The sequence below is a fragment of the Aythya fuligula genome, chromosome 3 (assembly GCF_009819795.1).
Source record: "Aythya fuligula isolate bAytFul2 chromosome 3, bAytFul2.pri, whole genome shotgun sequence".
Lineage (NCBI taxonomy): Eukaryota > Metazoa > Chordata > Aves > Anseriformes > Anatidae > Aythya > Aythya fuligula.
In genome coordinates, this window is record NC_045561.1 from 94,431,577 (window position 1) to 94,459,008 (window position 27,432).

At 42.3% G+C, this 27,432-nt stretch overlaps 2 protein-coding genes across 5 annotated transcripts; both read left to right on the top strand.

Annotated features, from left to right (window-relative positions):
* Window positions 1–2,463: 2,463 nt before the first annotated feature.
* Window positions 2,464–13,747, top strand: LOC116487562 (glutathione S-transferase-like). Of its 2 annotated transcripts, none has more exons than XM_032184558.1 (7): window positions 2,464–2,522; window positions 4,956–5,077; window positions 5,713–5,764; window positions 9,092–9,224; window positions 9,554–9,695; window positions 10,735–10,866; window positions 13,456–13,747. In XM_032184558.1, the coding sequence occupies exons 2-7, from the start codon at window positions 4,991–4,993 to the stop codon at window positions 13,579–13,581; spliced, it is 672 nt and encodes a 223-aa protein (XP_032040449.1). In that variant the 5' UTR covers window positions 2,464–2,522; window positions 4,956–4,990; the 3' UTR covers window positions 13,582–13,747. The 2 variants fall into 2 exon arrangements, with proteins under 2 accessions (XP_032040449.1, XP_032040450.1); XM_032184559.1 differs by having other exon boundaries at window positions 2,471–2,522; window positions 4,971–5,077.
* A 2,833-nt stretch (window positions 13,748–16,580) lies between these two features.
* Window positions 16,581–27,370, top strand: LOC116487563 (glutathione S-transferase-like). Of its 3 annotated transcripts, none has more exons than XM_032184561.1 (7): window positions 16,581–17,289; window positions 21,232–21,345; window positions 22,338–22,389; window positions 23,899–24,031; window positions 24,645–24,786; window positions 25,643–25,774; window positions 26,994–27,370. In XM_032184561.1, the coding sequence occupies exons 2-7, from the start codon at window positions 21,259–21,261 to the stop codon at window positions 27,111–27,113; spliced, it is 666 nt and encodes a 221-aa protein (XP_032040452.1). In that variant the 5' UTR covers window positions 16,581–17,289; window positions 21,232–21,258; the 3' UTR covers window positions 27,114–27,370. The 3 variants fall into 3 exon arrangements, with proteins under 3 accessions (XP_032040452.1, XP_032040453.1, XP_032040451.1); XM_032184560.1 differs by lacking the exon at window positions 16,581–17,289 and adding an exon at window positions 20,107–20,166; XM_032184562.1 differs by lacking the exons at window positions 16,581–17,289; window positions 25,643–25,774; window positions 26,994–27,370 and adding exons at window positions 20,104–20,166; window positions 24,870–25,600.
* Window positions 27,371–27,432: the final 62 nt, after the last annotated feature.

Here is a 27,432-nt window from a genome sequence, read left to right on the forward strand (position 1 = left end):
CCTACGCTTCCCCACCCATGGTGCTTGAATGCCATGTGGGATAGCACTAGTTGGCACAGGTCAACGCTGTTTTAGGAAATTTTTGCTATATGGAGAGGCACGTGCCAGTGCTGGCTGGAGTCTGTGCGCTGGCCTCGCTTTGTCTGCTAGCATAAATCTCGTCTCTGGCTCTGCATTTAAGCTCTCCTTGCCAGCAGCGCCATGGGCGTAACTCGGGATTAGGATTTCTGTTCTCAGACTTTTCTGTGCCGGTGGCCTGGACAGGTGCCAAACAGCTTGCAGAGATATGCAGGAAGGCAAACGTGGGCTTGGCTGACCTTGTACTTGGGAGCTCGGTAAAGCTTCCAGGACAGACCCAGAGCAGTCACTGGAGGGTTACTTTATGAAAAGTTGGCAAGTCTGGGTTTGCGTGACACAGGGATTGTTCTAGGTACTCACATGGACTATAATTTTTTATCAAGGCATTGTGCTTCACTCTAAGAGCTTGATCAGAAGCAAAGGGAGAATCTGCAAGCCCTCTTGCTTATATCTCCCATGGCATTTAGCTGTATATGCTGTCTTCACCTCTGGCAGGATGCTGCTGGAAACAGCTATGGTCCCCCTGGCCAGCTGCAGGGTGGCTTGTGAGGACCACAGGCAAGTTCCTTTAGAGAAGTCTTTGGACTTCTCCAAGCTACATCACAATGAAATGTGTCCACAGAGCACAGTGGGAACTTGACATGTTGGGGTACGGTATGTGTATTATTTAAAATCTGCCTATGCCCAACCCAAGATCATTTAAGTGGTACCTGGGCTCCATGCCAGCTGCTTCAATACTCACAGGTGTGGCTTACCAAATGTTTTATAAAAGAAACTCGTTTTCTTTTTTACTCTAGAGGTTCATAGAACAGCTATTCAAGTTACATATGAAAGCAACCTCATAGGCAACAGATATAGATGTCAAAGGAGCTTTAGAAATTACACTATGAAAGGCTGTGCTGAAAGCAAAATAAAAAGAGAACAATGGACCACTTCTTCTTGGCCATCAGGCCCTCTTGCTGCCCTTGTTAGCACTGGAGACTGCAGAAAGGACAAGGAAGACTTGCATGCTTTGGTCACTGTTCCTGAACCAACCCTTGCACTCAGGTACTTGCTGTTACCAGAAACCTCAAAAGCAGGAATAGATTAATCTTGATGTAGTGCTGCCATCGCAGACAGGTATGAACATGTATGTATGACCTATACTCAGGAATTTTCTGGAGGGAGCTAACTGGGTTTGACATGGAAGCAATGCAGAAGCACACATTTAAGGCTGCGCTTTATTCACTAGATGATGAACCTTAAAGAGAGAATTAGCCATGAGGAAGAGCCATACAGTTGTATTTTGCATACACCATCAATCTATAGAAGCCTGTAATGAATTTCCAAGAAGCCTGTGGTGAATCTGCATCCTGTGGAAGAGACTGACAGCAACTTCCAGGCAGGGAAACCATCACAAAACCATAAATGTGAGGAAAAAATAAAATAGCAGCTTTTGGGGGATTTCCTCCAGATAGTTAGCTAGAGATTTTTGTCCTGAGATTCTCCATCTTGAGGTGCTGTGTTGGTACAGTTGTGGCTTTAGACTGATAAACATAGTTTTGATAACAGTGTGGGTTTTATGAACAGATCTTCAGATTATCTGTGCTAATATCTAATGCAGGTGTAAAGTAATGCCCAACATCCAATGCTAGCCTACACTAGAGGACCTGATAGTTGGTGTCAAAATCCTGTTTCCCATCTGCCAGACCACCTTTTATCTGTTCACATCCACTTTTAGTCATTTCATATGACATCTAGATAGCAAAGCTGAGGCAGTCATATCTCACTGAAACAGCACAGGAAAATCATAGTTATTTCATCTCTAACTGGGCATTTGCCACATACACTCAATTTGCAAAATAATGCTATCACCTTAAGACATGTTTCAGTTCTGACACAAGCTGCTTATCTATTTTTTTATACCAAGTTATCACTAAGCACTGGCAAACTGTATTTTGAAGTATTTGGGCATTGTTATCCCATACTTTGTGTATATTTTCTGGGCTAGACAGCACAGAAAATAAAATACTAGGTTACTGTTAAGTAGTGAGATAGGCCTAGAAACTTTACTGGTTACTTTTAAGTAGTTACTGTTACCCTAAATGAGATCCAGAAAAATCTTTGTTCTCAATGTTTTGAAGTGTTTAGCTCCTGTGTGTAAGGCATTGGGGTAAAACACCCCAAAGCCTCCAAGAGAGGAGCCTGACTAAATGGCCACAAGAAACTCTGCAACTACCCCATGGTATAGGCAAATCAGCAAACTGCAAAAGAAATAGATTCTCTGCCTTGGACGGCAGTTTTCAGACACGTACCCCTTTAAGCTCTGTGGAGCCAGTTTTACGGCAATGGGAGAATTTTGTCTGCAATTGGGTATGGCTGGAAACTCCCCAGGGGTAGGAGGAGCTCCAGAGATAAACCAGGGAGGGAAGGCGCCTGCGTTCAGCAGAGGCTAAGCTCAGAAGGTAAGTCCTAACATCAAAACTATTTCCTTTAAGTGCTTAAGGTACTGTTTCTAGTGAAGCTCCTTCCAGGTATTTTAGAGCAACTGTTGAGGTAATATAGGTTAAGCTGGGAGCTGCAGGGCTGAGAAAGCAGCCCTGTGGTGTAGTTCAGAGCTGAGTAAAGCAGGATATAAACCACAGAGGGAGGGAGTAGGACGTAAATATGGCATGTAGACAAAAGCAGCAAACGTGTACATAGATATATCCATTTGCTTTTGGACTTGAAGTGATTTGTGGGTTTCCACTGAGGTGATGCCGAGAGCTTGACTGAACCTACAGTTTCTTGCCAAGCATCATGCTGACTTTTCAGGAAACCAGGGAGCTCCAGCAAGTCTGGAGTGCTATCCACACATCTCAAGCATCACTAGATACGTAGGAATAGCCAGCTGAACTGAGCACTCAGGTCAAGACTCAGCTCCAGATCCAGGCACTGAAATGTAGGTGCCTGTATGAGCTAGATGTGTCAGCTACATGTCAGTTACACCTCCTTTTCTAGTCAGTGGAGACACACTCAGTGGATCTAAAGATTCAGAAGACTAACTGAAAAACAAGTATTTTTTTCTATGTCAAAAGTTTAAGACAGTTAATATCTACTTACGGATGATAGTTGTTACTTATTCTTAAAATATTTTAAGTTGATGACAGGTTTTTATTGTCCATTTGTAGTTTTTCTTTTCGCATAATCTATTTGTTACATAGAATTTCTTGTTCATGTAAAATGATAGAAACGTTACCTAGGGCTTTGCACTCCCTCTGCTTTCGTTACGAAAACAATAGACGATTTTCCAAGCTGATTATGTTTCGTATACTTGGTATTGCAGAAACTTTGACTTTGATAGTTAAAGGAAAAGTCCTATTTGCTGTAAATTTCTGCACATCACAGGTTGGGGCAATGTGTGCAGAAATGATATGGGTGTGATGTTTTTGATAAGCATGGTAATGAAGAGGCACTAGGTCAGCAGCCTTGAACTACAGAGCTAAGTTGCACTGTCATGTAGTAAATGCAATTCACACAACATGTGCAGAAAATGATGGAGCTGCTGTTTTACAGGTAAAGCACTGCAAGCAGCAGCTGTTTGCATCCTGAAACTGGAGGTGATCATGTCTCTTCTGTGTCTGTTTGGGTCATGTCAAAGTCACCCAAACTATCCTTGTTTTTTGTAGAGATAGAACTTAATTCTTAACAGGAATGCTCAAGGGAGAACTCTCAGTCTGATTGCTCTTTGAAATCAAGTTTTGGCAAAGTATGTTCTAAACACACTTTATTTTAAGAACACTTTAAAAAGAGGTGTAAAAGAGAACTTTGCTAGAGCATACTGAGCCTGACTGGAGACATGGGGACATATTACTTGGGGGCAGTGGGACACGTTATGTGGACGCAATCATGACAGTGCCACAGACCTGGTATTGCAGCTTCAGATGGTAGCTCTGGGAGGACTGGGATCATTGGTAAGAGCTTCTGTTTGCTGGTTTGTTTGCTTTCTTTTTAAATTTTTTTTTAAATCAGGCACTCTACTCTTTGGTTTCTGAGACATTTGGACATGCTTAAGTTACCCATTTTTAGGCTTTTTTTCTCCCAGTCATTAGTGTATGATACTAACATGTTTGTGAAGGGGAATGCTAGTCCCATTTTTGAGAAATTAGGGCAAGAAAATGTGAGCTTCTGCGAGTGTCTCTCAGAGAGTGGCCCAAGTCCCTGGGGCACACAATGCTCTGGTGCCCTGGGGGATACCTGGGAGGCACCTGAAGCCTGCAGCCAGGCTCCAGGTCTGGTTTTGAGGGAGACCGTGAGCAATAAAGGAATAGGCTGTGATCGCTCAAGGGGAGCACCAAGGAAGTTCAGCCTGTTTCATGGAATAAAGAGAAGATTAATGATTCATTTAATCACTATGATCATAATGATCCTGTATCAAGAAAGAAGTGGATGGCAGGTGAAGCTTTGTAAGGCTCTCTGACATCTGGCAAACAAAGCTAGACAAATTCCAGCCTAGCAATAAAACATCTTGTGCTTCTTTTCAGTGGAGCTATGGCAGTGAGGGTAACTGAATAACTTACCCTGGGGATGTGGCAGGATTTTCAGTGACGTTGCATAACTGTCTTGTAATGAAGCAAGCTTTCCCCAGTAGCTCAGGATCCATAGCACTTGTTTAAGCATGTCTGTGTTTGCATCATAAAAAAAAATCCTTCCTAGCAGCACTGGGAAAGGCTTTACCAGTCTGTACATCTTTGCTTTCTTAGCATAGACTATGTCACATCCCTGGTGCATCTTTCATTTGTTTATTTTATGGGCAATTTCAGCAGGCATAGTGAAAATAAAAGGCTTTTTTTTTTTTTTTTTTTTTTTCCCCTAAAATAATGGTGCTTATACCAGCTTTATGAGATATTTGTTTTCAGCTTCATATTTTCCAGGGATCCAGAAGCTCAGCAGCATGTCAGGGAAGCCCAGGCTCACCTACATTAATGGAAGGGGACGAATGGAGCCGATCCGATGGCTGCTGGCAGCAGCCGGCGTGGAGGTTAGTTGACACTTGGCACCTTGTTCCAGGCTGATGTTTCCAACTGGACACTGCATGGAACAATTTAACATGCACACAGAGTGTAAGTGACCACAGGAGGGTGGCAAAATTTAGTTGGCCAGTGGCACTGCATGTTTTGGACCTACTGTGATCAGTAGCTGGTATTTGGGATGCAAACTCCGTGGAGCTTACAGCTTTATAGAGTCCGACAAAGTAATCATAATGGATAAAATTGGGGAATGTTTTAAAGACCCTTAATTAATCTGAGTTTTCCAGTTGTATATTAAAAACAAAAAAAGGTGTTGTTGACTTGCATGCTCTGGGGGTGGTGTTGGCTGGTTTTACCCTGTGCTTCCCTTGGCACTGGCTGCAACCTGTATTCCTCCTGTAGATGCCTGTGCTCTGTTTCTACATGTGCTTTGATTATTTCTGCACCAGTGCACTGAGGCAGAAGTGGCCAGGCCCTTCCACTTCTCCTGGCTGAGGGAATGGGTGGGGAATCCTCAGGGCATGTGCAGCTGAAGACCCAGCTCATCGTGCCCGGCTTGGTTGGGTTGTGCTGCTCATGGTTACATGCACTCACAGAAGAAACTTTGAAGTACAGCCATGTAAAGTTCTTTTCTCTTCTTTTCCAGTTTGAAGAAAACTTTGTGGAAACAAAAGAACAGTTAGAAAAGTTAATCAAAGGTAAGAATATGATACCTGAGGCTTTGTCTGTCAAAAAAGTTGCTCCAATTTAGCTAAATCTGTGGTTTAAAATTGCATTATGTAAGCCAATGCAAAACTCTAGGTGCACACCTAGTGCACTGAAATGCTAGTTTTGTGTAATCTGCTCTTTGCAGTGCTAAATAACTCCTATAAGCTAGAAGTTCCAGCTTCTATGACTATGTTTTTAGTAGTACACTGAGCACAGACAGCAAATGTTCCTATGTACAACTTGGTTATCTGTTCTGTTGGAATGTAGCATGGGTCCTGGGCACACAGCATGTACTGAGGCAGCTCCTGGGACCTGGCCAGGCCCATCTCCAAGATGTCCTTTAGCTGTGATCAGCATATTGTGTAGGCAGAGAGCTGAATTGAATGAGTATGACCGCTCTGCACCAGCTGGCCTGAGGTATTGTAGAGTTGACTGGTAAAAATGGTGTGTATGATCCCATCCTATGTAGGATCTGAATCCTGGGGAGGTGGAAAGAGAGTGAAAGGCTTGCATGGCACCAAAATTCCTAGGAAATAGTTTTCTTTTGTACTAGATTCTGTGTGAACACACCAGTGAGAGTCCTTACATTGCACACCCTCATGCAAACAACAGGGAGGAAACACGGATGTCTAAGATGGGGCTTGACATGGCAATAAGGTATCAGGCCAGCTGAGCAGGATGTGCCTGAGCCATGAAGCTTCCCCCAGATAAAAAGATACAGGGAGACAGAAGAAAGACCTGCAGGAAATCTGACGTGGTCAAAGCAGCAAGCCAGAAAGGAGACCAGTTCCCAAACACCAGTGCATAGCCCCTGCCGCTGCCCTTCAGACTTGGTCAGATGAAACCCAACAGCAAAACCCCCTGCAGCCACCCTGGAAGGAGAAGACCTTGCTGCCTGCGTGGGGAAGGAGTGGGGACTGTGAGGGGCACTACAGAGTGATCCTGTCCTATGGTTTTCCTGCTGCCCAAAACATTTTACAGAAACCTCCCAGCACACCAGAGAGGCATCAGGCTGGACTTGCCCAGACGTACTAAGACACCTGGAAAATGACTTGGCTGTGCTCTGGCTGTCTGCTCAGAAAGGGGAAGCTGTGTTTAAAGAAGAGCTGAGAGCAAAGCTAAAATGAACAAAGCAACCCAACAAAAGTGGTGTCAGTAAGATCAGAATTACAGCTGCAGGTCCATCTGGCTGGGAATCTGGTGATGTGGGAGAGCCATGCATTGTGCAGACAAGAGAGCTGTAAATACGGTATCTCAGGTACTGAAAGCCCAAATCTGAATTTCCTTCTTGGGCATACCTAATCCAGATGGGGTGGTATAATCCTGTGTATAGTATGCAAGCCTATCCATAGCCAGAGAGGAGAATTAAGTGGCAATGAAAAGGACAGGGAAATACTATAAAGAAGATCAAGAGCCTCTGCATGTATGTATATTGAGCTTAAGAACCTGAGAACACAAAGGAAAAGGCGGGCTTTGGTATGATGAGCTGGAGAAAGACAAATATTAGTCAACCTGATAAAGGACTGCTGGCATGTTGCCAGCTGTGCAAGGCAGGGCTGAATGTGAATAACCCTCCACTGCCTCTCCCTCTCTCTTTTTTTTTTTTTTTTTTGCCTCTTTCTGCCAATACACCTTTGCCTGGGGTGTGCTGTGCTCAGGCACCACCGTGCTGTTACAATGGTCCAGGAGCAACTTTGGCCCATGGCAGCTGATGGTCTGAGCAGTTCCACAGCACTGTGAAGGTTTCAGCCTGGGCCAGAGGCTGTTTCCAGCATGCAGTCTGCAGCCAGCCAGCTGCCTTGGAGGCTGAGAGGTCAGGAGCATCCTCCTGGCCAGACCCATACCCGCTGCCCTGACAGCAACTAGCTTGGCTCAACCTGCTTGGCCACAGGTTGCTCAAGTTGCTACCCCAATATCAAGAAACACTGCTGTTCTGTGACAGATTGGTCTAGATGATTTTTTTTTTTTCCTTCTGGTTGCTCACAGGCAGCACAATACCATCAGCAAAATGACTGGCAAACTGCTTTAAGTGCTGCAAAAATATGCTGTGCTGTGCTTATGTGAAGTGATCGTTATTGCCAGGTTAGGAGAAGCAGTCTGCTGCTGGTCATAAGAGAGAAATCTTCCTTTCTGTAGATAAAAAAACAAACAAACTGGGTGTTCACTTTTCTCACACTTGCTACATCACACCTTTTGTCAAAGGACAGAAAGTCAGATTTTATTATCCACTTGGTGCATCTTCCTGCTGAAAAGTACTCTTGCCTAGCTGCTGTTTTTCTTATTCCATAGTGCTTGCACTAGATGGGGGCCTTTTTTCCTCAGTCTGTAGAAGTGTGTTCTGGATACAATAACGTATGATCCATTTGTGAATGTTTCTGAGAAACAAACACAGGCTATTCCTTGCCATAGAGGGAACCTCTAAACTGCAAATAGTATAGAATGAGTGAAGAAAGTTTATCTATTTGAGGTTAGCAAAGCATTTTAGTAGCTCTATGGAGGAAAAAAGTAGGCAAAAGTGCCTACGAAAGTAAATTCTTTTACTATAAAGAAATGTGCAATGAATAGATTAAGATCAAGCAATTAAAATCAATGATTAACTTCCAGCAGTACAAAGTGACAGCTGCCTACTCGAATTTGGAGTTTTGATCTGATTTTAACAAGGCAGGGTTGTTCTTTGGATGCCCTGACCGTGTAAATGGAGCAGGGAGTATCTCCAAAGACAGGGAATTAGTCCAGCAGAAAACTGGTCAGGAAAGACTGGCTTTGCTCTGCTGAACCTTTGTGGCAGCTGAGCTCTCGATGCTGTCTCGCTGGAGGACCAGCCAAACTCCTTCCAGCACCAGGAGAAAAGGGGACTATGAGGGTAGGGGCAGGAGGGATGGTGGTCTTTATGTCCTGCCAGGAAACTTATCTGTATTCAAAATAATTGAACTCTTTAATTTTTTTTTGAAGTTCAGATTTGACACAGCTCTTTATTCTCCTCCGATCCCTTGGGCTGCAACTGCTGGCTGAGTCTTTTCCTGCCAGCAGGGCCAGGGTCCAGCAGTGCAGAGGAGCAGGCGCTGCCAGTTCCCATCAGCCAGCGAGGCTCTGGCAGAGCTGCAAAGCAAGGGGCCCAGCTGCACTGCGATGACCCAGCTACACAACTCTGATGCCTATTAGCAGCACTTGATCTTTCCCACAATGTTTAATTACTGCGTGGTTTTTTAGAGTAAGGACAAGGCATTAATGATTTACACTGCAGAGGAAATGCATTCTTCTGTAAAGCTGGAAGTCCAGGAGGAACTAACAAGGTTTCCTTCACCTTTCTGCCCTAGGTGGAGACCTGCTGTTCCAGCAAGTGCCCATGGTGGAGATTGATGGGATGAAGATGGTGCAGACCAGAGCCATCCTCTGCTACATAGCAGGGAAATACAACCTCTATGGGAAGGACCTGAAGGAGAGAGCCCTGTACTGTAACAATTCCTTTCACTTAATGAACAATCTGTTATTTGATAGCTGCATTACATACAACAGATGTAATCCTGTAAATCCAGTAGAAAAGCGTGAGAAAGGCTAACACAATAAAGAACAGGGTCTCTAGCCTTTGTTAAGTTTCAACCAAAGCTTCTGAAATCCTGTTGAACAAAAATATGGTTTTAGTCCTTTCAGTTCGTATTTGTATTGGCTGTGAAAACTGGCACTGTAGTGGTGATACACAATTCCTGTAAGTTGCCTTAGTTAATTGGAAAGCAGATGAAATAACTCCTATGCTCTTGTCTATTGTCTTCCTCCAATAGGATCGACATGTATGTGGAAGGAATAACAGATCTGATGCAAATGGTTATGATGTTTCCTTTCTCTCCAGCTGAGGCAAAGGCAAAAAATCTTGCATCAATTGAAGAGAAGGCAACAAAGAGATACTTCCCAGTCTTTGAAAAGGTAAGTGATGGTGAGGATGTGTGTATAAATCTTGTACTTGCAATTATCAAAAAGTTCCCCAAAAATAAGAACACACTTGTAATGCAGGTTAGATCTGATCCCTTGGCTTTACTGGCTCTCACAAAGAAGGGAAAATGCTACAGCAAATTTTCTGTTTATCTTGTGTCGTCAGGGCTGTAATATTTGAACAGTTACAAAGCAAAGAAAGCAAAATGTTTGCAGCTTACACAGCAAATATTTTCACTGAAGTAAAAGCAAGCATGTATGATTTTTTTTTCCTTGAGATAAAAGTTCTGTTCTTCTATTTTTTCATAGCACATCTCTCTGTTGTTCTTAATATTATTTGGAGCACTTTCATTAGAAGAATGGAGAAATCCCTTGGAAATAAATCAGAGAGACAAAAACACCATGATATTAGGACTCCTTTAGTAAAAAAAAAAAAAAAACAGTCCTAGATTTCTGCACATCCCACTTTCAGAGACAACAAACCAAACCCATATGACTCAGGCATCTGGCAACATTTTTCACTTTTGTAACATTCATCTAGCTTTGATGGAAAACAATAATAAAGGCTGAACATCTTAGAAGGTCTTATGACTATAATAACTTGCTCCCAAAGGCAAAGATTCTCTTCGGTTAGCTATTGTAATTTTGCATTTTTAAGTTTGCTTCCTGGACATTGGACATAACCTGAAATGAAATATCTAAATGGCCATTTTATAAGTTCTCTGAGTTACTCTTTAATTCCTCTATTATTTCTAATCCCATGACTCTTAATAGCCTACTCGAGTCTGTGGTTTTGTCCATTTTTCCCACACCTTTTATCATTTGTCATTACCAAGTGACCCAAGTTTGTAATTTGTATACTACAAGATTTTTCTCCAACAATGGTGCAGACTTAGGCTCACAGGTTTCCACCTAAAAACTGAAATTTCAGTTACAGTTGCTGTTCAGCTCTACAGCTGTGCCATGAGACTTAGCTGCCAGGCATCGTATCTCCAGTTCTCATCTGCAACCCATCTTCTCTTGTATTCTACAGATTTTGAAACAACACGGCCAAGACTTTCTTGTGGGGAACCGACTCAGCTGGGCAGATGTTCAGCTATTGGAAGCCATTTTAGCAGTGGAGGAGAAAGTACCTGCTGTGCTTTCTGGGTTTCCTCAGCTGCAGGTAATCTTGTCACTGAACATGCCTGAATTCAGGAACCGTGCAGTACAAAGACCTCAAAACTATAATTTTGGGACAATCCTGAAGTGATCATCTCTCCTTTCTATGTAAATCAATTCTGTGGGCTCTCCAACAGGCTATCCCTGGCTATGTTTGTTTAATATGGAACACAGCAGATTTAGCTGACTCATTGCAAGACACTGTGCCCCTGCCTAACTGTGTTAAGGGTTACCTCTTGGAGGGATATTCCCTTTGGTGTATGCCTTCTCAATAGAATTAATGTCGATCTGAGGGGATCACTGATATAAGCTGCCCTGTCTTCATTTTCCTGCTTCCTGCCTGTAGATACTATCCAATACTAGCTAACAGATTAAGGCTGCGATATAGATTGACATGTTAGAGTACAGTGCAGTGTGTCATTTTTCTGTACTAGCTGGAATTGCAAACTTGGGATCCTATTAACCTCGCCACTTCTGACTTCTACAGTATGAATAGGAGCTCAAGCCCTGGCATTACCCAGCATTTTCTTTCAAAAATCAACTCAATATCATCAAGAATGAATTCTCTGCTTTGTGCCATATACAAAGTATGAAACCAAGCAGAAGTAAGACACTTTTGCTGTGAGATTTGACAAGAAATGAGAAGCTTCCAGATATGCAGCATGCTGTAGAACTCAGTGAATGGGTAAACCTGCGGGAATCATAAAGAGTTGAGATTGGAAAAATCAAATACTGTTCAGTAGTTCACCCTTGTGCCTGTAATCTTGGTAAATTAAGCAGTGCAGGCAATCAGGCAATGCAAATATGGGTTGACGATTCTGATGTTGAGGTCATTCTTCTTTGTGCTTGGAAACTGTTAACCTGAAGGATGCACTCAAAGACTTTGGCTTTAATCCCCTTAACAAAAGAAAGAGTGCAGCATCAGACTACAGCAGCTAGGTTTTCTGCTTGGAACTGATAAGGAAAAGGTGTCAGGACAGGGAGGAGGGGAATGGAAAGAAGGTGAATGTTTTTAATTTTTTTTCCCCAAATCTCAACCCTAATAGTTTAAGTCTGAATTTTGTGTGACAGAATGAAGTGCTTCAGCCACAAAGTGGGCAGCAACATGTGCCGTACTACAACCTGTATGTCGTTTTTTGGGCCTCAGGAATTGTGGCCTCTATCTCCCATCTTTTGGGAAAATTATCTTAGCCACCAGGCATGGTCACAGTCCTGCTGAAGCCTTAGTTGTAAGGGATTCCTTCACCGCCAGTAGAGAAAAGTTGCTAAAATTGATGGTCACTTACTTTGTAAGTTTTACTTTCTTGCTTCTTGCATTCCCCTTTATCTTTCCTGTGCTTGCAAGGAAGAGGAAATTATGTTCATACATCTACCAACAAGAAATGGCTATTACTCTGAAGCTCCTCTCCCTTAGCTCCACTGTTCGAGTTGGTTCTTGTGTATGTAAGATTTCTCAGCTAACGATGGGATCTCCAGCTACCCAAAATCTCCTTCAGAGAGTCTTCTCAGACAGTCTGTACAGTAAGAGGTCTCAGGAAGCTTGACTTAACACAGGCCTCTCTTGTCACCTCAGATGTCCGAGTCTGCCTTAATCTCTGTTGTAGCCTCCAGACACTACCCCATCAGGGATCAGGTCTCCCCAGAGGCATGTGTTACAGCTCCATGTTCCGAGGACATTTGTTGTTGACGGAAGGAAGACACAGACTCTCAATATGAGTGATCAGTGAACTTCGATTTATTGGATAGCTCAGTCGTCTTTTATCTAATTCAATATAATTAGCTCATACATATTGCAAAAGCTAAGCTCATGATTGGTTAGTGCATTTCTCTATTTTATCAGCTAGTTTCTCACTCCCATCAACCGAAATAACACAGTTAGTACTTTCCCAAACCATCAACAGATTTCATGTCCTTGTGCCTGATTAGCTCCCAGACGTTACGTACTTTCTCAGACTCATATGAGCTGCGTTTGATACTTTTTTAGCTCGCGACCTCCTAGTTGCTCAACATTCACATGACTTACTTCACTTAACCATTCCTCCACAGCTCCATGTATAGTTTTGTCTACATTAAGGTGCAACACGTAGTATAAGAAGCCTCTAGTGGACAAATGAGATGAGCCAAAGATGCCTCCAGCTATTTCACCTTCACCCATACAATCCCAGAAGGGCTGGAACAGTGTGACAACAGTGGCCATGCTAGATGTAAACAGAGTTCAGATACCTGTGTAATGTGGTAAATGTGGAAATCACATTGTTATCATATCTAGCAATGAAAAGAAAAAGGACATGAACTTGGTTAGTACATGGGCCTTTAAAACTAATCCCTGATGCCCCAGGTTTTTGCCTTTGGTTTCTTTCAGGCAGCAGAGTTTTAGATATTGTCTGCTCCAACACTGCTTTTGCTGGTAAGAGCAGGCTTTTTGCAGGTCCTTCTCCTGTTAGGCAAAAGGAGACTGCTTAGATCTGCACTCTAAATGACTGCTAGGATCTCTTCTATCAGCAGGGGGAAGTAGTTGTCCTGTGTCCTGTGCAAGGAGCACTCTTTGCTGCTGGATTAGTTGGCATTTATCTCTCTTGCTTTTATTTTTTAGGCCTTTAAAACAAAAATGAGCAACGTGCCTACAATTAAGAAGTTCCTGCAGCCTGGCAGCGCAAGGAAGCCCCCACCAGATGAGAAATATGTGGCACTTGTGATGTCGATTTTTAATCTAAGCTGAATGCCTTGTTGCTTTTCCCGGTATTTCGGGCCTCGCTGAAGGTAACAACAACAAAACCGACACCCTTAAAGGAAATAGGAAGCTCAGTAAAATAGTATTGTACTTACTACCAATGGTAAAAATAAATAAAAATAAATAAAACCTGACATTCTTATTACTCTGACAATGTGACAGCAGATTTCTTTATTGGTATCTAATGCTTGGTAAAACATGAAAACAAAGGAGTATAGAAGCAAAGAACCATTTGCCAGGGTAGGGAAGCTTATTCCATTGGAAAAAAAGACTGATATGGTGTTAGTTTGACAGGCTGTAACTTGTTAAATAAAATATTTTTCAGTACAAAAATAGGCTTCAGAATAAGAACTATTAAAAAGAAGAAAGAGCTGAAGATTTGCTGAATCACTTATCCTTTAAAAAATAGACTAGCTTAAACAGCAATTTGGGTGACTCCTTATGTTGAACTATTTTTACAGCATTGTGTAAATGAGACTTATAAATTAATACTAGTTTCATCTACTATTACCAAAGCCAAATCTCTGTGGTATGCTCCTCAGGTACTTCCTGTGCCCTGTCACCATCCCACTTACTGTCACAAACAAAGTCAAAATTTCTTCTCCTCTTCCAGAAGCTGTACTGCATTTGCATGTTCTGGTGCAGTTCAGATTGACCCTCCCTTGCTTTGAGTGTCCCCTCTTGGCTCTCAGAAATTGCAAACTGCTCTTTTCATGTCATGCTTGAACAATTTTAGCCCCTAACTCTAAAATCTATCCCTGCATTCAACTGCCACCAAGTCTTGTAAGCACCTCAGAGATAAGTGCAGGTATATATGAGCAAGTATTCAAGGCTTGGAAGAAGTGAGGGAAGTGGGGTCAGGGAGCAGGCAGGTTTCAGGGCTAGGACAACTCAGGTGCATTAAAAATGCAATAACATTGCCTAAATTTTGCTTATTATTAATCTCCCCTCTCACAGGTAATTTCACTAATCATTTAGTGAGTTGTGCTCATTATCTCTATCCTCAAAAACTGCTTAAGGTTTCTTGGAATGTGACTTTGGTCCAATGTGATCAATGAAGAATGTCCCACCCAAAAGATTCCCTGGTCTGGTATTAGGGTCAGAGGCTTAGGCTGAAGAGATGCATGGCTTTTACCCTGGATGGCTTCTCCAAATCCTGAGCTATAGGGCCTGACAGTGGTAACTGTCGTGGGATAGGGCTGGCATTGACACCTGGCTCCAAAAATACTGGTCGTCCTACCTGGTGGTGACTACCTAACCCTATGGGAATCGCAGGAGGCCTTGGAGGAGCCTTCTGGCTGTTCAGAGGGCTGGATTTTACAGGGAAGGTACCTGAAATTGTTAGTAGTTAGTAATGTCAGGGGTGCACCTGTGTGGCTGAGGTGCTGTGGTGCACGTTGCCACTTCACGCCACCAGGCATACAATGATAGAGTCATCTAGGTTGGAAAAGACCTTCAAGATCATGAAGTCCAACATCAGCGTGACCTACCAAGTTCCATCACTAACCAATGACTTTTATTGTCCCTACAATAAAGCTACTGCACTTGGGCCTGTGCCCAGAGACCTCCTCCCCAGTGAACTCCAACCTAAAACAAAAGCACTTGGGCTTACAAACATTCACAGCTGAAAAAAAAATAATGCTGTGAGGTGGGGCCTGATGTGGCAGGGCAGCACCTCCACAGAGGGAATCTCCAGCGGATGTGCCCAGCCTGCAGCCCTGTGGCAGCTTGTGCCGGTCTCCAATGCAGTGGCCTTGGCCAACTTTTAGCCCCAGCAAACTCATCAGCCCCACAGAACTAATATAACATCTCTCAGAAATGAGTCTTAAAATGGAAAATTAAAAATTGAAAATGAAAATTATAAAATAAAATATTCAGTAGCAAAACCTGATGTTTAATATCACCACAACAAAAGTGTAAAAAAGAAAGAAAATTACAAAATATTTGGAAAATGATATGATAGAAAACAAGAATGGACTTTGTTTGCAGATGGCTTGTGTTCCCTCCATTCTCCCCCAGCTAGCAGAAACTACACGCTCTCTTCAGAGTGGTGCCACTGTGTGTAGCTGTGGTCTCTTCCTCAGCAGAGACAGGCAACTCAAAATTTTTGTCTCCTGCAAGTATTGCAGTAGTCAACAGTAACAGAATCACAGCTAAAATCAGTTGTTGAATTAAGCATGCACTTCTCTGTGCTGCTGGAGTAATAAAAATCTGTTTCCACTCACCTGCTGCTCCCCATCAGCTCCTCTTTGTGTTAGCAGTAGAACAGAAGGACAATTGCTTCTGTGAGGGTACAGCAAGACGAAGTGGGTTTTTTAACAGAATATGCTCTGCATTTTGTCAGAGGCAACTTATCTTTTACTGATATGTCTAGTACAATTCTATAGCCTGGGGCTATGACCTGCAAACACCAAAACTCCTGTTGTTTTTTTTTTCAGTACTTCTTCATCTGAGGCCAAGGCTGTGCCTAATTACAGTTATATCTCAGTCAGTGCTAGCAAATTGTGCACTCAAGTGCACCTGTAGGCATAAAGAGAAGTCAAGTAGAATATGTCCTTATGTGAGTTATTCATGTGTGTGTGTAAGGTGGGGCCATCCTGTAAAATTTTATTACTATTGTAAGAAGGATTTAAAATCATAATTATAATAAAGCATGTCCCTTAGTGCTGTCAAGCCTATAGGTAAGTTAAGCAAGAAAGTGAATTTTCTGAAAATAATTGTGCAGGAAAAACTCTTAACACACCTTATTTGCAGCTTAATTCTGTAAGAGATGTGCACCTGTAAATAAAATCGCATATTCCACAGAGGTGAGCTGGCTGGTACAGGACGTGAGTTGGTTTAAAGCAGAGTGGGGCAGAGGGCACAAGCAGTTCAAGGAGCCATAAGGACATTACGGGCTCCATGGAGCAGGGGGCTGGGGACACTGTCAGGAGCAGGCAGACAAATGCAGAGTTGCTGTACCTGGTGCAGAAGTCTTTTTCTCCGTGCCCATTTTGGGTTTCAAAACAGAACTGGTATTTCCCATCATTTCTCTACTGTTATACTCCTGACTCCCGAGGGAAGAGCTAGCAGCTAGGTGGGTGACGTCTCTCCCTCTGGGATAGTGGGGACTTGTAGGGCACATGGTGACATGGTTCACCTTCAGCCATGAGAGATCTGGGAGCAGAGCTCTGATGTTTTGTATTGTGTTACTGCTTGGAGGAATAGTTGTAAAGGAAATTAATCTCCTCACCCCTGATTTCAGCATCATTACCAGCACTGTTCTGAGAAAGCCTTGAGTTTCTATAAATATTAGGATCCCTTCTGTGATGTCTGGAGGAAAGCTGAGAAGATATGAGGAAAGATGATGCTAAGGAGAGGGTTTTCAGGTACTAAATATTCTGGAAATCCAAAAATTGCCTGGTTATTAATGACATGCTACTTTCTCTTTTTAAATTCTCTTTTCATGGGGGGAGAACCACATCCCCTGAGGAGAAAGGTGCAGAGGTTGGAAGTGTGAAGGGGAAAATAAGAAAAAATTCTAGATGATGATGACAGCTTGGAAATTACCAAGAAGACACAATCTAAAGGCTGCAAACCAAGCAGGAGAGAGAAAGGGAGCAAGCTAGAGGGAACTTGAAGAAAATCTCAAAGCAGTGGATGTGCTTCCCAGGAGCTTAGTGTGCTGTTAACGTGCAGAGATCTATAAAAGCAACGGTGAGTAGGTAATACCCTGGGGATATCTTGCAGATAATGGCAATGCTATCTTTTGTAAACAACATGTCCCTGGGTTTATAAGATAGGCTGGTTGTGTACCTGTCCAGCCTGGTTCAGTGTGTGTAACTCAGCGTGGAGAAATGTTTTATGGGACACGATGAAGTGCGCCAAACACATGCAGCACTAGTTTGGAAAAACAACAATCGAGTGTTTTAAATCATATGAAACTCCAGAGCTGCCCTTTATATTCGCAGTAAGGCAGGGCTGGGCATATCTCTGCAGGTCTTATTAGTCCCAGCTGAGGCTCCCTTCTCTACAAGCCCTCTTTCCCCTGTTAATTCAGTAAGACACAACAGTTTGTGTGTGCATCTATCTCCCTTACATTTTACATATTGGCTCATAATTTTAAACATAGCTCCAACTCAAACTAATGTAAGTCTGACATGTTTTATGTAGAGAGGAAAATCCACAAAGCTTGATAACAAAATATTTCTATGCTTTGTCAGGAAATTTTTAGGTTGGATATTAGGAAAAACTTCTTTACTGAAAGGGTTGTTAGGCGTTGGAATGGGCTGCCCAGGGAAGTGGCTGAGTCACCATCCCTGGAGGTCGTTAAAAGACGTTTAGATGTAGAGCTCAGTGACATGGTTTAGTGGAGGACTTGTTAGTGTTAGGTCGGAGGTTGGACTCGGTGATCTTAGAGGTCTCTTCCAACATAGACTATTTTGTGATTCTGTGATTCTGTGAAATCAGTATCATGTCTGGAAAAAAAAAAAAAAAAAAAAAAAAAAAAGAAAAAGATTATTATATATATTTATTTATGCCTCATTGTTTTGAAAGAAGACACCAAATGGGAGCTGCTGATGGCCAGCAGCAGCAGCAGCTGTGGTGAATGTTCACTCCTAAATCATCGGGGTATATCTGAGGTGTCCCCTAGCCTTAACTCCTGGGTCATCAATCTGAACCCAGAAGATCAGATGCCTTCAGGCACGCAAGATAGAAATCCATCTACCTTTTGAGTGCATACTGCTGGCTTTGGCTTGGATACCAGCTGTGGCTCAAGTGCTTGGTGAGGGACACCTCCTACCTGGATGCAGACAAATTTAAAGGAGGCTAGACAGATGGACTAGATGTAAGTGTCTACAAGGCTAGGTGAGATGAGTTTTACCCCAGTTGTCTACACTGTGATTAACTTTGATGCTCAAATTCATGTTTTCTTACCTTGCATTCTTTTAATACAGTGGGGTTAAAGCCATGTAGGAGTAGTCACTAGAGCTGCTGGGATATTTCCTACAGTTCTGGGCTTTGTCAAAGCCAGGTTTGCAAAAGTATGGGCAGCACTCTACCTAAGACTGAGTTGGCATGTGTGCACACTTCACCAGCCACACCTCAGTGCACAGGTCTGCGCAGAGAAACTTTCAGTCTCCTGCATTATCCCGGGTTCTGGGTGATAAGTCATATTTGTCCAACAATGCTGGAGACACATCACTTAGCGTGTAAAAAAAAAAAAAAAAAGCTAAAAGCAAATGTCAGCACTTCCAGAAGCCTAGAAGGGAAAGTGGTAATTTCTCAAGCAAAATATTCTTATGCAGAGTTCTGATTCATTACAAAACAGGAACAAATTACGAGCAAAATGTGGATGACTTGTGGTAGGCTTCCACTGCTGTCATCTGGGGCTCTCTGAGGCATGGTCAGAGCTGCAGAACACCCTGCAGGGCCGGCACCTGGCCTCACCGGAGCAGCAGCAGGAGGCTGGTGGATGCCCTGGGACACACGCTGCAATGTGCACACCTCGACTAAGCACTTCCTAAAAGACAAAACTGGGATGTGGTGACCATTTTCATGACTCTTCCATTTGTTCTAGCTCTAAATAATTCTTCTAATTTATTGTCAAACATGGACCATGTTGGTCTAAACAGGCACCAGTGGTGGAAATTGGTGGGGTGATCATTTTCAGCCATATAGCAGCAAAGTATATCTGCAGGGAGGACCTGAACAAGAGACCTGTACTGCAACAACTCACTTCTTTGTTTGACTGCAGTTATAACCCTCTCTGTGTAACACAAGAAGAATATCCGGGCTCGCAGTCAGACTCAGGGTGATTCAGCAGATTTTCACATAGCACGACAGCTTGCATGTGATACCTATAGTAGTATTAACCAGATAGATTAGACAGCAGGACAGGGCAAAGGAGTTCATGCTGTGTTGACTCTTTGGAGTCAACAGAGTTCCCAAAAGGAAACAGAAGATTACTCTTCTGATGCCAACCTCTGTTTGCTGCCTCATCAGTCACCAGCTACATCCTTTTTCACCAGGTCAAATCCAGAGAAATACCTTTGACAGAAACAGAAAAAAGAACACTTCTATGTCCAGGCATGAAATTCATCAGAAAAAAAATGTCCTTAAGAAATATCCCCCATCACTAAAAGAAGGGAAGGACAGTTATGAAGGATTTAAGCAGAATTACCCAATACAACATGCATAAAGATGTACAAAACTATGAAATCATAAAGAATTTAAATAAAAGTTTGATTGCTATTACAGCATCTTTTTAAATCTTGGAAGCTTTTTGGCAGCTCTGATTATTTTTAGCTAGCAGACTGTCAAACAATGAAATTAGGAAGCACACAATTTCTGTCCCATAGTTTTCCCAAACAACCATGACCTCTCGTGAGTTAGTGCACCATCAGCATTAGTCAGGATTTTTTTTCCTTTAGATGAGAAGTGATTAGACTTAGTTGTTTTAATTAGCTTGAGAAATAGGAGTTTCCCAACAGCAGAGAAGTGTCTGTAATTCTCTTTGTAGGAGGGGCTAAAACCTTTATAATCACACGGCAAAGCTACTGAGAGCTTAGAGAGGGATATACTCCGTACAAGGTAAGCTTTTGGGATTTTGGCATGCATGGGGAATTAGTGCACTTGACACGAAAGTCAGTGAATTGATTTTGTGGATTAAAGTCCTGAATGTGCTTTACTAACTTGGTTATGTGCATCAGATATTTAGTTATTAATCAACTGCTTTCTAGGTACACAGACTCAAGAAAGAGCAATTTAGATTTCAGATGTGTGAATGAAGTGCTTCCTATTTTAGGGAAGATGTCACACTCCTTACAAGGGGTATATGTTTTGTTGTACCCATTTGCTTTTTGCTGCTGTTACCGCTCCAGCTTTGTTGTTGACATGGTGTTAATAAACATGATGTGAGTATGAACTGGGCACTGCCTGCAGGTTCACTGCATTTGCTGTGCACTGGTTCTGAATGGGGTAGATGCCGTGTGTCTGGGGACAGTTGTTGCTTTAAACTCCTGCAAGAGCTGGGGTTGAACTGAGCAGATATTTTACTCTGTCTCTGTCTGTAGTGACAGCCAGTTTGATGTTACCAAATTAAAATTTAAATTCCATGCCTTCAGGCACTTGCCTGAAGAAATGAGAGGAGTGGAGACTGTTGTGAATGAAACTGAATGCATACATGTAGGGGAAAAAGCCTTCCTGTCACTTTATAGGGGAGCCTAATGGCTACTGGAGAAACTATGGCAATCATTCACCTGATATTGTCTGCCTGATTAAATAGTAAACTGTATCCTGAACTAAGGCCAAAACAAATAGAGCAGTGCATATCACACTCCCTGCTCTTTGGTCAGAACAAAAGACTTTGGGCTGGATGTGGTCTTTGACTTGCATGGTCTCTGACATGGCCTGGTCACTCTTGGTTCACAGTTCTGCTCCACTAACCTGCACATATAAAAGACATCTCAAGGCAAAATGATGCAGTGCAACCTCTCAGTGTATTCTAACTTTTATCTCCTCTGCTGATTTGATGACAGACCTGGATCATCGAGCACTGGTTTCTAACAAATTTTGACCAATGCTTGAGAACCAGTTAGAGACTCAAGGACAGCATTCTGAACCTTCTTCTTTTTAGTTCTTACTTCTTTATCGTAGGTAGTAGGAAATCAGACACGTGGAAACATGTCTGGGAAACCAAGGCTGCACTATGTCAATGCACGAGGCCGAATGGAACCCATACGGTGGCTACTGGCAGCGGCTGGAGTTGAGGTTTGTCTATAGTTTTTATACTTTTTATACTAAAAGCATGCGGTAAATATGCATTTTTAATGATCAAAAATGGGACTGAGCAGCAGTTTCAAGTTCTGCACTTAGTGCACAGCAGTGACCAAGCAAACGATGACCACTAACACACCCTTAGCAGGGGACAAGTTGCTGTTTCACTTCCAGGCATCTTGTGCCAAGTCTGCTTTTAACGCTATAAGTGCATCTCCCATGTAGCCACTGAAACAAAACATTTAAAACCACAGCAGCAGAACTTGGTTTCCTAAGCACTGATTACAGCAGTCAAGCACTTTGACTTCTGAAGGCCTCTAGTTAAATCCCCATGTCCAAAACAGCATATATATTATGACTATTACAACGTTGCTTGCTCCTGAAGTACTGTGTATTATAAAACACCCATTAATTGTTTGTATCTGTAACGATTTCTGATATCAAAATGGAGAGGGAGTGTGGGGATCTGTGAGTTTTAAGAGCTGTGTTTTTTTCATCACTGCGATGAGCTGCATGGAGCACATGGTCTCTTCATCCCTGCTTTGGTCAGCTTATGGTAAAGGAACTCTAACATGGCTGTACTGTTGCAGTGCAAATTTACTTGTCCCCCTCCCTGCAACGTCTCTTGCCAGCCCCAAGAACAGAAGAGTCATGGTGGTGGTTTGCTCAGAAGATAGGGCTTTGTGCCTTCTGGTCACCCCAGGGTTAGCCAAAATCTTGCATGTACACAACTATGAAACATGGAGGAGAAGGATGAGGAGAGTAAGGCAAAGGCAAAACATATATTTTTAAACCTGATTTACTTTTTAAAGAAAAAAAAAATATATTTTTTTTTAAGAAAAAAAAGTTTTGTTTTGTTTTGTTTTGTTTTGTTTTTTTAAAAGAAAATTCCCAACAGCGCAGCTTTTTGAACCCTCATTGTCTCTTGACAAGCAGAACTTAAAACATGCAGTAACAACATAACTTTTCTTCTTTATTCCCTGAAGTTTGAAGAAGCCTTTCTGGAAACAAAGGATGACCTGAAAAAGTTGCAGACAAGTAAGTTTCCTTCGCTTTTTAATTAGATAATAATAATTAGAATTGTTTGTCTTAGGACACCTAAGGAAACTTATGTCTCTTCAAAGGATAACGTAGACTGGATTGAACAGGTGGTATCACAGATGCCCACTGCAGTGAGCATCTCCTCTGGAGCCTGGCCCATGTCCAGGAGGCTTTTGAAGATCTCCAAGGAGGAGACTCCACAGCCTCTCTGGGCAGCCTATGCCAGTGCTCAGTCACCTGCACAGTAAAGATGTACTTCCTGATGTTCAGGTGGGCACTCCTGTGTTTCAGTTTGTACCCACTGCCTCTTGCCATATGATAATACATTTTTTGTAATCAGATCATCTTGAAATTCATTAGCATTTTAGGTTGCCTACAAAGCTGTTGTTTTATAATCTGTATGAAACCAGAGTTCCGTATTTCTGAGTTTAACATGTACTTCTGACATGTACTTGTTTCCTGAGGCAACTGTTCAACTTGCTATCTTTAGCTTCCATCTTTGTGGGACTGATTCTCATATTTCCTCCAAAGGAAAAGACATGTCTGTGCTCAGCTAATCCAGTCCACTCGGCTTTTCAAAGAAATCTGAGCTTGGGTTGGCATTTGCAGCCCCACTGTCCTTCAGGAACAATGAATTTATTCCCCCCTCTGCCACCTGCTAGCTTTCAAAAAGCACAGCAGTATTTTGAGGCATGAGCATAAAAGAAGATAACTTTAATAGCAAACTTTCTGTGCATGCCTACCTTGCAGCAGATACAAAGATGGACACGGCTGGTCAGTTAGCTGAGTCAGGAAATGTGATTCCATGAAACAAATACTCTGACATGCTGCTATGAGCAGTTTCTGGCAGTATTTTGACATCTTCCTTCCTAGAAAGAGCTTTCTGCAGACTAGTAAGGGACTTACACAGCTACAATCTCACACCAAGAAGTATTTGGCTCTTGCTGGAATCATATGAAACTCCATTCATTATTCCCTGCTTCAGGCCTGTCTGTACAGGTGTTTGTTTCTGTATAATGTCAATATAGTAGTCACAAAGATAAATATTAGCATGTATATTAACGTTATACATTGACAAACCCTTAAATAGTCCAGGTTTCCAAAATACTTAATAGCACATAACAAAAACTGGCTCATTGTGGGTCAGATCCTTCAGTCCTTCCTATCTGTATTAACCACATAAATAAATAAATAAATAAATAAATAAATAAATAAATAAAAATATGAGTTAGGGCCATGCAGTGCGGGACTTGCCTTTTTCACTGGCTACTGAAAGTTCTGCATTTGGGTCCTTCATCAGAGGTGAATAGACTTCAGGAAGCTGACTGCTATAATAGTCAGTTATTAACATTTCACTAATAGTTCTTGGCTTCATTGGAAGCTACTTCCACACCATGAGAGTGAGAAGGTGTACCACAAATCAAAAATAACATGGGCTGGTTCCTTTCCCACATATCTACTCATTCAGAGACTAAATATCTCCTTGTCTCGTCCCCTTTTCCCCAGATGGAGACCTGCTGTTCCAGCAAGTGCCCATGGTGGAGATCGATGGGATGAAGATGGTGCAGACCAGAGCCATCCTCAACTACATTGCAGGGAAATACAATCTCTATGGGAAAGACCTGAAGGAGAGAGCACTGTAATGTACCAGTACTACCTTTGTTTGTCAGACTGCAGCCCATGCTACCTCTCTGTGTAACACACGAATATCCCCGGTCACATTTAGACTCGGGGAGATTCAGAAGGTTTTCATGTAGCATGTGTTGAATGTGACTGTTGGTGATGACTACAGTAAGAGTAACCATATAGATAAGATAGGCAGAATGGTGCAAGGGAGTTTGTGAAGAACAGAGGTCAATGAAAAGACCAGAAATCAATCAGAGGTCAATGAAAAGAACAGAGGTCATCAGAAAAATAACCGTCAGTACTATAGGGGAGCCATGTTTTTACCTCAAATATTTGTAAATGTTTCAAGTTGATCAGCCCAGGTAAACACATTTCAAGATAATTGTTAGAAATTGTACAGACTCGCTGTTTAAAAGAACATCTGATTTGATTTTTAACATAGGTTTAGATAACACATATGCCAATTCTGTATTGAGTGGTTTGAAAAAAGTTAATGTAGTGAAGTATCATCCCTGGTGAAAAATTAAGAAGCGCAGCCCTATAGTTTTGCAGTTATGTCAGTTCCTTTTGTGCTACTCAGACCTCTCCTGTGTTTGAATTGACCAACTGGATTTATTCCTTTCCAGAATTGATATGTATGTGGAAGGATTAGCAGATCTGAATGAGTTAATCTCGAGCAATTTCTTCCAACCAGCGGATAAAAAGGAAGAACATCTCGCGAGTGTTATGGACAAGGCCGCAAACAGATACTTCCCGGTCTATGAGAAGGTATGTGGCAAAGATGTAACATCATAATTAATACTATTTTCTTGAAACTCTGTCTCTGATCTACGCAAACAATTTTTATTCAGGAAAACAGAAAGGACAAATTACCACTTAAATATAAATTCCATGGTTTTGCTGGGAGTAGGACAAGACTCCACAGAGGGGACAGAAGATGTTACAAATCTGGGAGATATGCAGAGCTGCAACAGCCCAGGACACAGTGAAATCCCCAGCTGTCTATATCAGTTGTTGCAGACAAAAGTCCTGATAGCATTGGCTTTTATATGAAATTTCCTTCTGAAGTACAAGACCCTCTGACCATTAGAAGCACTGCACCACACATACAGAACAAGCATTAGAGGTCCATCAGTAAAAAAGGAGGATGGCTAAGCTGGGTGGGTGTTGGAGAACCTGAGGCACAGTAACCCCCAGTGCAATATTCACAAAATCAAAGCAGAAACAGGTGAGAAGTAAGGGAGCTACCCATAATTTGAAAAAGTCCAAGATTCTCTTTCTGTGCCCTGTGCTGAGTTCGAGCAACTTGCAAATACTGTGCAGTGATGGTTGTTTTCCATGAAGCTTAGCCTTCAATGCAGCAGCTCTAATTACAAGAGCTATAGAAGTGAAGGCAAGAGGGGTAGACCTGAACCGTCAGAAAAAAAATGAAGAAGAGAAAGGACTGATGTATAATGCCTAGGATGACACTGTGGTCAAATTATCTGTTTGTACTACAGATGTTCTTATTGTGCTTCCTTGCTTCAAGGATAACTCCACACAGTGTAGGACCTTACTATGAAGATATATTAAATCACACATTTACAAATTACAACTGTTTCTGGTCATTGTTCCTTGTTTTTAGGTTTTGAAAGGCCACGGACAAGACTTTCTTGTTGGCAACAAGCTTAGCAGAGCAGATGTGCAGTTACTTGAAACTATTTTATTGGTAGAAGAGTCCAAGCCTGATATACTTGCCAAATTTCCTCTCTTGCAGGTAATTAGACAGTTTTAATGGAAGATAAAGCAGAACCATTGATTTAAACTGGCTGATAAATATGGGGGAGCGGGAGGGTAAGGAAAGAAGGGTTATTTGATTTTTATCTTATTTTTAACAAGCAATTTTAGCCAGCCAGAAATATTGATAGTTATTGCGGCCTTCTGTCACTAGAGCCACCAGGGCACTTAAAGGGATAATATGATGAAGCTGATGATTCTACGTTAGAATCATAGAATGATAAAATATCTTCCTGAGTTGGAAGGGATCCACAAGGATCATTGAATCCAACTCCTGGCTCCACACAGGAACACCCAAAAATCTGACCATATGTCTGAAGCATTGTCCAAATGCTTCTTGAGCTCCAGCAGGCTCGGTGCCATGACCACTGCTCTGGGGAGCCTGTCTTAGTGCCCGACCACCCTCTCAGTGAAGATGCTTTTCCTGATACCCAACTTAAAACTCCCCTGTCCCAGCTTCATGCCATTCCCTTGGGTCCTGTTGCTGTCCCCAGAGAGCAGAGCTCAATGCCTGCCCTTCCTCTCCCCTCGTGAGGGAGCTGCAGGCTGCCATGAGACTTCCCTCAGCCTGCTCTGCTCTGGGCTGAACAAACCAAGGGACCTCAGCTGTCCCTCATACATCTTTCCCTCTAGACCCTACGCCATCTTGGTTGCCCTCCTTTGGATGCTCTCTAATAGTTTTATGTCCTTTTTATACTGTGGTGCCTCAAACAACACACGGTACTCCAGGTGAGGCTGCACAAGTGCAGAGCAGAGCAGGGCAATCCCTTCCCTCAACTGGCTAGCAGTGCTGTGCTTGATGCACCCCAGGACCCCTTTTGGCTGGCAGGGCACACTGCTGTCTGATGCTTAGCTTGCCATTGACCAGAAGCCTCAGATCCCTTTCCATGGGGCTGCCCTCCAGCCTCAACAGCTCTTCCTAATTTGCTATCATTAGCAAACTTGCTTAGGTAGTATGCATTTGAGTCCTGTGTCCTGATGATTTATAAAAATGTTGAAGAGAAATGGGCCTAAAACGAAGCCCAGGGGAACCCCACTAGTGATTGGCCACCAGCCTCATGTGACCACATTTACTATAATCCTTTACTATAATCTGCAGGATCAACCTGTGATGTTACTTTTACTGCATGGGTAGCATCTAAATGTCTGACAGTTACCATCATTCTTAAGTATAGTGCTGTTTTATTTTTGTTTTGTAGAGTTTTAAAGCAAAAACAAGCAATATCCCCAACATAAAGAAATTCCTGCAGCCTGGCAGCCAGAGGAAACAACCCATCCAAGAAAAAGATATACCAAGACTGATGCAAATTTTCCATTGAGCAGCAACCCAAACCCACAGAAACTCTATTTCATTTTCTCTGTATTTGCTGAGAATAGAAAAGTAAAACTAATGAAAATAGTTAGTTTTTTGATTACTCTTCAGCCTACTGCAGACACATTCAAAGTGAATCTACAAGAACACACCAGGAAATAAAATCATTAACTGAACTAGGGGCTACACCGTATGAAACAAATTGTCTAAAATACTTAAGAGATTACCTGAAATAAAGTCTCACTATTTACATTTTTAAAAGTATGTTCAATGACTTCTTGCTGCTACTTATATACTGAAGGGGTCCCTTGTTCCTTCTGGCAACC

What these genes read in the sequence shown, in the direction of transcription:
- LOC116487563 (XM_032184561.1), top strand. Translation starts at nt 21,259, where the DNA reads ATGTCTGGGAAACCAAGGCTGCACTATGTCAATGCACGAGGCCGAATG. An exon ending in CCTGAAAAAGTTGCAGACAA is followed by an intron (nt 22,390 to 23,898) that starts GTAAGTTTCCTT and finishes CCTTTTCCCCAG; the next exon opens with ATGGAGACCTGCTGTTCCAG. An exon ending in CCAAATTTCCTCTCTTGCAG is followed by an intron (nt 25,775 to 26,993) that starts GTAATTAGACAG and finishes TTTGTTTTGTAG; the next exon opens with AGTTTTAAAGCAAAAACAAG.
- LOC116487562 (XM_032184558.1), top strand. Translation starts at nt 4,991, where the DNA reads ATGTCAGGGAAGCCCAGGCTCACCTACATTAATGGAAGGGGACGAATG. An exon ending in GTTAGAAAAGTTAATCAAAG is followed by an intron (nt 5,765 to 9,091) that starts GTAAGAATATGA and finishes TTTCTGCCCTAG; the next exon opens with GTGGAGACCTGCTGTTCCAG. An exon ending in ACTTCCCAGTCTTTGAAAAG is followed by an intron (nt 9,696 to 10,734) that starts GTAAGTGATGGT and finishes TGTATTCTACAG; the next exon opens with ATTTTGAAACAACACGGCCA.